The sequence below is a fragment of the Chamaea fasciata genome, unplaced genomic scaffold, assembly GCF_029207755.1.
Source record: "Chamaea fasciata isolate MVZ Bird 193981 ecotype frontalis unplaced genomic scaffold, bChaFas1.0.hap1 SCAF_2, whole genome shotgun sequence".
NCBI classification, from domain to species: Eukaryota; Metazoa; Chordata; class Aves; order Passeriformes; family Sylviidae; genus Chamaea; species Chamaea fasciata.
Window position 1 is genome coordinate 95,945,099 of NW_027094087.1, and position 12,147 is coordinate 95,957,245.

Genomic DNA, 12,147 nt, shown 5'->3' on the forward strand with positions numbered 1-12,147 from the left:
TACTTTTATTTGGACTGTTTATTTGCAGAGAGGAAGGGAATCAGAAAAAGCATTAATGAAATTGAGTGTGGGCAGCCAAATTTCTATTGAATAGATTCTTCTGGGTAAAAGCCAAAATCTGTGTCTTGCTTTGGAGGGGTAAAAGCTTCCCAGTTGTGTATCTGACTGCTACCCTGGCATCTGTGGGAGAGAAGAAACCTTAAATATATGAGTGGAGATCATCTGGTTATTTGTGGCATGGTAACAATGTGTGTATAAAGATATGATCTGACACATCTGTCAAAGTAATTCCTGTTGACTGACTTCAGAGAAAATGCATTGTAAATCCAACTGTTACTGGATGTGCTTGGGATTCTGATACAAAGGTAGCTGCTGTGGAGGGTTTTTGTTCTGAAACTGGGAGACTATTTTGCAATCACACTGATTTTCTCTGATTTAAATTAATTTAAGAAAAGTCATCTTTAGAAAAACAAACAAACCCCAGCATTCTTCCTTTCCCTTGCCCCCCCTTTCCCAAAGCAACCCTCTGTGTCTGGGAAATACCATGTTAATGTCTAAAGCCATCAGGATGCACCCAGAAATGGCATTTGAAGTTTTTTGATTTTTTTTTTTTTAATAAAGTTCATCTTACCACAGAGTACGTCATTGCTGAAACTGATTTTTTGTAAGCAGTTTCATCTTTACCAATTTTCCTACCACCAAACTCTGAAGCATCTATTTTTAAAATGCTTCAAAAAGTGCGGGTTTTTTTTCAGCCCACAGCTATCAAATTCTGTTGATTTATTACTATCATGGCCATAGCAATGATACACATGTATTTTAAGCTCTTGGAGATGAAAATGGCCTTAACTGCTGCTGTGAATGTCCGTCTTGTTCTTCATTGCGATGATTATGCAAAAAGGAGGTTATTAATTATTCAGGTCCAAGCCTGTTTATCTGGAAGAAGTGTGTATAAAGTTATACTGGATGTGATGCTTTCACTGCCTGCAGTTGCCAGCCGTGGTAACTTCAGTCCTTACCACTACCATTGCTTCCAGTCTCCTAATCATATGGCAGGGCCCATTTTACAGATGAGGGATTGAGGAGAAAAGAGACTGAGTGGCTTCCCAGGGCAATACGTGGCATGTGTGACAGGAATGGATGTTGGATACGGCTGATGCTGTCCTCAGCCAGAATCTTAGCAGAGAGCATTCGTCCTTTCCAAAGGAGATGAAATTTTCCTTAGGGAGATCAAATGATTTTCAGTACTTTGTTTCTTCTTGTTCTCCATGAAATGCAAACTGTAACAATTAACAATTAAGACAAGTATTTGAGGAAGATGTCTGCCAAACTAGCAAGCTATGGTCTCAGATGGAAAACCAGCATCCGAGCTATTGATGAAATACAGCCCAGGATAATAAAAGGCTTACCAGGGTTCGAAAGACCTCCATTTACATAAATATGCAAAGACATCTGTTACAGTCATGAGTGACCTGCTGATTTCAACCTCCAGCAGGGGAAGCGTCGTCGATCACCATCGCCTGCAGTAGCAGGTGCTACTTCAGGCAGCAGGAATTACTGAAGAAGTTTTTGATGAACAAAGGCGACCTTTCCACTTGCCAAGAAGAGATACACGGGAAATGAAAACTCCCGGCACATGCCGGCCCGCCTTCGTTTGTAGCGCGCAGTGAGAGCCCAGACTGCGCCTGTGCAGCCAAAGCTGTGTGTGATCCTTATAGGTGTGGTGTGGCTGACACAGCTGTGGAGTTTATGTCTGAGGAGTACTTAGGTCTGTTAAAACCAAACTACTTAAGTCAGATTCCCAAACAGGAATGAATCATTGAGATTTAATGGAAAACGTTCGAAACAAATTTATCATGTAAAACCAGTGTTTTTATTACCAGAGTATATGCCCAAAATAGTAATGTAAAACCATCATCCTAAAGGTTGCAATTACTTAAATGAAAAATTGGAGTTCAATTCTTGCTCAGCATTAATCAACAGAGGCATTATAATATTACAGCTTTATATAATGCAAGGGTGTTTGTCTTCCTTTTTGGCTCAAGGTATATGGTGTTCTCTCTCTTTCTCTTCCCTTCCTACCCCATTCATTGCATAACAAGGTTTTGTAAGGAAAGAATCTGTCTTCAGTGGATGAACAACTGGACAAAAAGCTGGATTACAAATTCAGAGCTGCAAAAATATTATAGTTTGGTGTGTTATACAGGACTGTAATTTGCCAGCAATTCTGAAAATGCTCACGCAGTAAAGAGGAGTCTCCAAAGAATCTGTAGTAAAACCACTCAAGTAAATGAGTTGACATTAGAAAAGTCTTCCAATATTTAAAATGCTCCCTCTGACTCTCTCATGTATGTTAAATACTACTCCTGAATTGTGCTAAAAGATGCAGTACAGGCTGAATACTTGATTCACAATATTTAACGGATGCCTCACATTGGGACATTACACCTCTAGTAACTTTATTATGTTTTTAAATACCTTAACAATTCCCACCTCTGTTTTGATAACACATTTCGTAGTAAATTGAGATAAAACAAAACCTGTTCCTTTCTCTCCCTTTGAACAGAGCGTGGATCACACTTCTCGTAAACCTCATCATATTGAGGTTGGGCTAAGATGAGCATAACCAGTGACGAAGTGAATTTCTTGGTGTATCGCTATCTCCAGGAATCGGGTAAATCCCTTCTCTTTCTTCATAACTTCTGGTCATAAATGAAATGGGGAAATTGTCTTTTTGCATGATATGGCTCTAGGAATGTTGCCTTGAGTGTTTCAGACTGATAGACTAAATATTTCCCACACAAACCCCTGTTTCTTTGAAATTGTGGTCTAGAACATAATGGAAGTGCAGACATGCCCAGGTACAAAAAAACCCCATTGCAGTTAGGCAAAACAAGAAGTAAATAACATTATGTTAAATATTTTGGTAGTTACATTATGTCAGCCAAAGTCATTTTTGGCAGCACAGGCAAAAAGCACATATATGTTGGATCTTCTTTTCTTAGCTACTTGAAATTGTTTAGACTGGGTTTATGTTGGCTCTGAAGAGAAATTTGAGTGCAAGTTTCTGATGTTTTAGACCATTCTTAGGGTAATCATGTATGTAAACTGAGCTGCACAAGTGTCATCATGGCTCTGTCTCCATACCACATCCACTTCTACCTGTTTTCATATTGGAAAATACCACGGGGCATTAAAATCTTTAAAAAAAAATTAAATTGAAACTTATATTGTGGGTTATTTTATACCTGTAGTCTTCTTTCCACTCTTTGACTGCAAGAAGTAGAAAGTCTCTTAGCTAATGGAAAATATTTTGTTACTGTAGGGATGATAGGGGAGCTGAGAAACATTGACAAAGGATTTGTAACCAGCATGACAGTTTACTTGGTACTGACCCTATGTTTTGTGTTGGTAAAAGTAGAATTGACTAAAAATATTTCATGTTTCACATGCTGAAACAAACAAACATATCTGTGGAAAATAGATGTTATCCTGTCAGAAGACTGGGAGCCGGTTTTGGAATAAGCCCTCAAGACCCAAGAGACGGCTTGTGCAGAGAATCAGAGTCCCAGCAGTTAGAGGAAAATGCCTTAGCCCGCTTCTGTTGGTCACTCTGACCAACAGAATTAAAATGATGTATCTAATGTATTTATTAGATACATTATTTTAAGTTGTTCTTCCACTTGCAAGACTATTTCAATCCCGGGAAACTGGATCCCTATGCAAAGAATCTCCACTTCAATTAAGAACGTTTATCATACTTTCTTAGGGTTTGGTTTTTTAAAACAGTTTTTTGAGAGTCCATAGTTGGCCTGTGTTAGCTGTTGTCTCATGCTCTCTAATAATGGAGCTTATAAAAATTGTCCAGATCTGGTGTGCAAACAGATGAAAGAAAAAGAGGAACTAAAATTTCATCCAAAGTTTACTTTTAAAAATAAGCCATTGTCTACTGCACTGAAAAGAGCTTTTAGACATTAGAGCAGTACACCAATGGATGTAATCAAAGCATAAAGAATCCTGAAGTTATTTTACAGTGTTATGTTTGGGTTGTAGGAGATTCTGCATAACAGTGTATTAATACAGTAGCTTTTCCTGATGTGAAAAAAGCCCAGCCTTTTTTATTCCTCTTGGTACATCAGAAGGTGAGTTAGCGTTGTGTAGTGATTCAGGAGGCTTTACAAAGTCAATCAAGAATGGCGGGATCAGCCAAACGTCAGGAAAAAGTTACTCTAGGTAATATCTCCCACATGCAAGCAATCACTTTTGACATTTTACAGGGAACTTCACATGCAAATTTATATGTTTGATGGCAAGTTGTACTGCTCTTATATTCTTATCTAGAGGGTCAGAATTTTTTCTTATTTATCCACACATACTGAAGACATTCACAAAAACATCGTGTTTCCACTGTTCTGTTGTATTTTACACATATAAGAGAGTGGAAATAGAGGTTAAATATTTGAAGAAATATTCAAATATTCTTCAAACTGAGCATCTTGAAATCCAGGTGCTAGATATGGATGTAGTAGATATACCTGGCAGTTTGTTAGGAATTCCATTTGGCAAAATAGAGCTATAACCAATGATGAATTCAGTAATCTGCTAGCTTCTTACTTGTAGTTTGAACTTTTTTTTCCTACTGTCATTGTTTTTTCCGAAGAAATTTTTATATCTGTATTTTCAGATGAAGTAAGGCAATAAGGCAGAAACCATTATAAAGCATTTTGGCTTCCCACCTGCTACTATAAATGCCATAAGATGCAAGAGCAAATGAAAGATATTTAATCCACAGCTTCAGAAATAATGCTGGCCAGATTTAAAGGGCTAATGTTAAAATACAGTCTGAGTTCAAACCCCTACAGTTTAAGCAGTTTGCCAAAAACAGGCTTATTACACTGATTATTTGTTAATGTTAGCTGAACCCAAAGCTTCTAAAAAATTTATCAGACACAACCATGAATGTTGGTTACAAGACCATACATAAGTTCACTTCTTTTTTCAGGTATCTGTCCTTTAATCTTACTGTGTAAAACTTCCACACTTTCTCATAAAATGTAGGCAAATGGTGGGAGGAAGAGAGAAATAATAAAGGAGATACATATGGCAGAATAAGTACATAAAAAGCAAAATGTCCCTATAATATTTCATGTATTTTGTGTCTTCAAGGTGCAGAAACATTTGAGATTCTTTGAAGCATTGTAGCAAAGATTCTGAAGGGGGCTCTACACCTCATTAGGAAAATGCTGGCAGGTGATTCTAGTAAGAGTTCAGCTCTTGTAAACTTGAAGTTAGAAGTGAAATGCAGTAACTATATATTTCCTCCTTAATTTTCTGTCTGACCAGAAACCTTGCACAGGAGAGTATTAATGGAGTTGAGCTGCCTAAACCATTATTGTTTCTTTTTAACAAATCTTGGCATACTGGGGAGAGTTTCAGTGAACTGGAAAAAGCAGATACTATGCCAGAATTTTTAAAGGTTAAACGAGATGATCCAGGTAACTGTAGGTCAAGGACAATCATTGGAAGGCTGAAACTAAGTATCTCCAACAAATCTAAAGAGATGACATCATACCAAATGCCAGCCAGCAAGTTTTTATGGATAATAATAGATTTTGTCAAAAATACTTGATACTGCTTTTTCAGAGATAGAAGTGAAGTTGACAGAGATAGCTGTGTGACATTAATACACTTAGACTACTTTATGACATTTCTTTAGTCTTGTTGACACGGTGGTTAAAACCAAAATGAAATTAACAGTGAGTAAAGTCAGTGTAATCCAGAGTTACCAAATTGATTGAAAATTGGATAACAGAAACATCTGAAAAGTGATTGTAGCTGGAGAGTATTCATCTCAAGGGTTACTTCCAGTGGGAACTCACAGTAATCTCTTCTTGGCATAATGCTGCTCAGTAGCTTTATTGGTTACCTGAAAGGAAATATAAAACGATTACCAAGTACATCTGCAAATGGAATGAAATCGTAAGTTGTGGCATTTGGTGAGTTACACTGACTGATCATGAGGTTTAACAGAAAGAAGTACAACCAGGGAGATTTCTTTAAGTTGCCTGCTGCTGGAGGAGCAAGCTGGAGAAGGTGCCTGGTCCAGGGAGAGTGCAGTCAAATCTCTCCCTTACAAGACAGGACTTGGACAAGTTAAGGCTCTAAATGTTTAGCTGTATTAAAATAAGTAAATAGTTGCCTCTTCACATAGGTGACTGTCTCAGTGCATATCTCTGCCCAGAAAATCAAAGCAGTCTATCATAATTTCCATTTATGCTCCATGGCTTAATGCCATAGGAATTTCACCACTATGGTGACGAGGTGTTAACCACTTCCACAGTAAGACCATGAATGCCCCTTTCTTGAGATACAAAGAAAACAAGTGTTTATTTTCAGTTCAAGGTTATCTCTTCCTATCCAAAGTCAAGTCTTGCAATATCTAGTTTTCTCATTTTTTATTACAAACCTTTTTGGTGCACAATTTAAAGGGGTCATTCTTAAAAGTGCTGAGGCCTTTCAAGCATTGTTTATCTCAGGAGTCAAAATTCTTAAAGTCAGGTTCTATGTATTTGTAGGTGTCTTGATACAAAGTCCTTGAAATGAAATGGTTGCCTCATTTAGGTTCATCTGTGCTAAGAGTGTAGAACCAGTATGGAGACAGGAGCACACAAACGACTCCTGTGGTGGATACAGTCATATCAACAAAGCAGGTACATTGATGAAAGGGAAGCAAGCTGTACCAAAGTAGCCATGGTTCTGGCATCCAAATTATGTTAATTAAAATTGATAGTAGATAATATTAATACTAATATAATATTAATATAAGAATATTTCTTATATTAACTTTGCACCTTTTCAAACATCTGAGAAGCATACTTTTGCTAGCAGCCGTCTTCGTTGCTGTCATAGACCTTCTATTGGGTTTCTTCAGTCTCTGAAAAAAAATACAGAATTCATTATGTAGGGTTTTCCTGTTCCTTTTTTTTTCCTGAGAGAGAAACAGATAATTATTCGTCTTTTGGAATGAAACTCAGAGCAGTACATGCAATGAGGAGTAATAAGGATCCCAGGGAAATTTCTAAGAGTTGAGGGAGGATGGCAAAACCAAGGGAAATCAAATCTCTCACATAGTTTTTAATCTAAAATGTGTTGCCATCTGTTGTAAGTGCAAATCCTATCATCACTCCAAATGCTACAATAAATTACCTTCCCTACCTAGCCCAACATGTCAATTCAGTTATTAAAGCTTTTTCAAATTGGGTATTTTTGATGCATTGATCATTTAACAGTGTTCCTTCTCTAGCATTTATATGCATGCTGCAATCTAGAATTCTTGTCTGAAAATCAGCTCCCCAGTTGCCTGTGGCTTACTCTGTTCTCTAGTAGAACTTTTATTGTAATGAATGTCTTGCAATGACTGGTTAGAGTTGAGATTGTGTAACTTTTCATTTTCACTCAAATTTTTACTTTTTGATTTGAATTTTCCATGTTTTATGACACACTCTTGATAACTGTTCCCCAGTGTATAATCTGCATCACGTACAATCTGTACCACATCTAAGACAATAAAAATAGTAGCTAGATGCTTTTGCTAAAAAAGATGTCAGTGACATCTTTAGATGCTGACTTGGGATAATTTACCATTTTACTTTAGAGTTTTCACTTGTTTTCTTCCCAACCATAAAAATGAAGACAGCTAATAAAAAAGGTTTTTTCCCCTCTGTAAATTCAAGATTATAGCAACACATTGGTCTGCCTGGTTCATAGTTGACAGATTTTCCCTGTTTTCTTAGGAAAAAAAAGATTTTCTCTTAGGTTTTAAGCATTGATTCAGGGGCATAGGGCAAAGGGTTTCTGTGAATACCCTTTGTAGTTAGGCATGTGCAAATATGGGCCTGTCCTGTAACCCATCCAAGGCATTTTGCTGGCATTTTGCGTTTGGAAATTATGAGAGAATCCAAAATGTGGATATTAAGATTTTGCTAGGATTTCATCCTTGTGGTGAAACTAAATACTAGTAGTTGGAATACTACTAAATTACATTTTTTTTCCCAATGACATTCACAATTTTTTGGAAAGGAAGCAACAAAATTTGAAGGAAACTACATTTTTTATTGAATAATTCTCTTTTTCAACATAGAAATTTTACAGAAAATGTAAATATCAGAGTTTGCTTGCATAAGTTCTCAGGCAGTAGGGAATGACTGAAGATTGGTATTCTATTCTTTTGAGTTGGTGCCTGTTGCAACAGTCTTTACTTACATAAGCCTGTGTAATTTTTCTCTGAAGTCCATACTTTGCCGGCATGAGGTATGTTTAGAGTATTTTTTTGAACAACTGTGTATGGCACAGAGTCCCTGAGTCACAGACGAGAGACGTGCATGTTGAAAATAATTCAGATTAAGCAAAGCATAAAAGATTGGCATATATAGGTCAGCTAAATTTGCTTCAAAGCTAACTGCTTCCTTTGTGTAGGAAGACTGCTGCGAGGTAGAAGAGGAATGTACAGTGCATGTTTTTTTTCTTAAATTATTAAAATTTATACCTTGAAGAATAATTCATTAGAAGAATGAATCACTTGGTCCATAAAGGCAATTGTCCGGTGTGGCAGTAAAAGCAATAGTGTGAACTGATGGCAGAGTCACTGGATAATGATTTTTGTTTTGCCTTTTTTTACGTTTTCTTGCAATTTGGCTCATGAGGATCATAGGAGGGCTCAGTCTGGATAGTATTCCAGAAGATGACAGAATCAGAGAATAGTTCAGGTTGGCAGGGGCTATTGGAGATCACCTAATCCATCTCCCCTGCTCACAGCAGGGTCAGCTGCAGCAGGTTGCCCAGGGCTGTGTCAAGTTGGGTTTTGAATATCTCCTAAGGGTCGAGAGTCCACAACCTCACTGGACAGCCAGTTCCAGTACTTTCATCACCCTGATAGTAAAAAATGGTTTATTTTGTTTCAGTGGAATTTCACGTGTTTCATTTTGTGCCAATTGCCTGCTATCACAGGGCGCCCCCTGGAAAAAGTATCCATCCTCTTTGCATCTCCCTCAGGTATTTTTGCACGTGGATAAGGTCCTCTGCGAGCCATCTCTTCTCCAGGCTAAGCATCCCAGCTCTCAGCCTCTCCTTGTATGGCAGATGCACCAGTCCATTGATGATCTTTGTGGTCTTTCACTGGCCTCTCTCCAGTGCATCCCTGCCTCTCTCATACTGTGGGGGCCAGACGTGGATGCAGTGCTCCAGGCCTGTCTCACAGTGCTGGGTAGAGGGCAAGGATCCCCTCCACTGACCTTCTGGAAGGGCTTTTTGTAGTACGGCTCAGGATGCTCTTGGCTTTCCGTGCTGCAAGGGCACACTGCTGGCTCATGTTCAAGTAGTCCAGCCTCCTGCTCAGTGCTGGAGAGGCTCAGAGATCCTTTAAACAACTTATCCAGAAAGGTCTGCAGGGCAGCCACTGCAGTGTTCCCAAGGCTCTGTAGGCAGCTGTGCTGTAAAGGCAGGGATGATGGAGACCTTTTGTTTGCTGAGGGAAAAATGCATCCTTGAAATTACAGCCTGCCAGGCCAAGATAAAAAACACATTTTAGTGTTGATTCAGTAACAATCTGTGGCTGCATTATTTCTGTCGACATGAATGTTACCACAGTCTCTCGGGCCTCATGTGTCCTGCCTGCAGCACGGAGTGGCTGTAGCTCATAGACCAACCTCAACTGCACCGGAGTAAGGACACTTCTGACCTTGTCTTTGCACAGCTACTTCTGTGCTGGTCTAACTGGCTGCTGACCAGGTATTACTGAATAAATAAAGTGATAGATTTTTCAAGGGCATACATAAAAACTGAGTGTTTATACCTCACCCTAAAGTTTCTGTCCCTCAGTTTTCCTCTTTGAAAGCAAAGTGAAAACTGTGAACCGTACCTCAAAGCAGATGTTGAATGTTTATAGTCCTAAAATGTATTGAAATCCTCTGAGTAAAAAGTATTACGTGGGTACTGGGACAATATTTAACATTCTTTTTCATTTATTTCAGAGTACTTTTTATGAATTTATGGGTGAATATATATCCCTAAAAGAAGGATTAATTCAATGCTAACTGTATTTTTCAGGAACCAGTATTAAGATTGAAGGCAGGGATCCTTTCAGCTTTTCAGCTGTACAATAGTGAGACTTTGGAGCAAAACAAACTCTATTTTTAATTCTCATGGTTTAGCACAGACCTGATATGTGGGCATGCAGTCCTATTTATATGATGCATTATCCTTTCTAGGACCAGCCTACTCAATTAAAATAAAATAACCTAAGGTTGAGATCCAGATCTCTGATTTATTGAAAGTTGGCTATAGAACTAGCCAAGAACCATAGAACCAAAAGTCACAAGAGTTTTCATGAATTATTTTAGATAAATAAGGCCACAGTGTTGTTCTGGGAGCGCAGTACGTGTTAAAGTGACCATTGGACAAGAACACTTGAGAAATTTGACCCAAAAACTGGTTTGCTTTAAATCAAAGTATTTCATAAAAGTAACCTCAGAATGAATGTTCCTATATGACATGAAACCATCTGTAACAACACATATTTCATATAAGAATAGAATAGAATAGAATATTAATATATAATGCCTCCAGCATAATATTTTTGTAGTGAAATAGTGTATTATCAAAAGGGTATATAAGGGATTTTAATAAACCATGACTCCTTTTTTTTTTTATATCTCCTTTTCTTTATTTATTTTAGACTGGGAAGGTAGTGACTGTATGATTCCAGAAACAGTGGGCCTGACTCTGAATTTGAAATTACTCTTCATTGTTTGGCAATAGATTATGCTGAAAAGACAAATCTGTTTTGAAAAGAAGAACTGTATTATTATGCACAGTTTCTGTCTCCACAAGTAAATATTTATTCTCTTTGTAAACAATAAATAAGTTTTAAGAAAATCAGGGTCAACATTAGGAGGCAACAGGCTTTGTTGGGTTGCAGTTCCCAAAGCATTTTTGTTTAAACTTAACAAAGCTACAGATCTTAGAAAGAGTGAAGCTGACCACCTGTGCAAGTCTAAACCAAACTGGGCACTTTTTTCATAGAGCCATGATTATATACTAGCAGTATTTGATGGTTGGCTTCGCAAAATCCAAATTCTGTGATGGTGAGGAAAAAATATTTTTACAGGTGAAAAGGTTATTGGGTTTGTCCTACTTAGTTCTGGTAAATTTTCAAAATAATTTAATAGGCTGTATGAGACCCATTTTTATGGTTTTATATGCACAGGCTTGTGACTTTTGTGACCAGATATCTCTTTATATACAAATGTATAAACAATGTTTTCAAATGTTCTGTGGTGCAGTTCAAGAGGTCTGTTTGAAAATTTCTTTCTATTTACCCTGTTTCATTATTGGTGCAGTTCATGTGAAGGAAAGAAATACACTGAGTATTTGGGGGTTTTGCCATTTGCAAAAGCCTGCTTACGTCATATTTCCTTCTAGGTCTCTCCACAGTTTTCTAAACTTGGCTATTTCAATTTTTCTTTGGCCTGAAAGTTGCTGTACAGTGTTGGATCTTGGACACTGAGCAAACACAGTGATTTTTAAGATACACAAACATAAACAATTACACCTTTACAAATTTATTCCATGGCACAAATTTTGGTTCTGATCACTTCATGTCCTGTTTTTTAAAGCTTGCAAAAACACAGTATTTTTAAGTTATTAAGAAAATAGCACGTTGGGTAAGAAGACAGATGTCTAAAGGTCAAGATGACTTTGCTGGTAAAACCAGTGCAGTCCTACACATTTCTCACTTTACTGTTTTTCAGTTTGAGTCTCCAGGCCTAGTGGAGCTTTGCGAGTTTTGCTAATAACCTCTATGCTGAGAATGTTCTGCCTGCATAGCTATGGCGCTTACAGGCCACCCCTCCTCACACCCATCCTGTGTTAGAGCTCCCTTTGTAGTCACCATCCACAGAAACCTTCCTGGTGTTAGGTTCCTGAATGTCCCCTGAGCGTCAGCTGTGGTGTCCTACTTGCCACCACTTAGGAGCTGTATGTTAGAACAGAGAGAAGAACGTAGCTTAAGGAAAGGATATACGACTGTGAACCTGTGAACGTCTGTTCTATAAACATGATCCTTAAAATTATGCATGTCTCTTTCTTTGG

The 12,147-nt window shown here is 37.9% G+C and overlaps 1 protein-coding gene across 3 annotated transcripts in view; it reads left to right on the top strand.

Annotated features, from left to right (window-relative positions):
* The window catches only part of TBL1X (transducin beta like 1 X-linked), a 191,870-nt gene that overhangs the window by 135,486 nt on the left and 44,237 nt on the right, over window positions 1–12,147 (top strand). For all 3 annotated transcript variants that reach the window (XM_066176796.1, XM_066176797.1, XM_066176798.1), the window contains one exon: window positions 2,567–2,674. In XM_066176796.1, coding sequence (XP_066032893.1) covers window positions 2,617–2,674 — 58 coding nt within the window. In that variant the 5' untranslated portion in view covers window positions 2,567–2,616. The remainder of the gene's footprint in view (window positions 1–2,566; window positions 2,675–12,147) is intronic.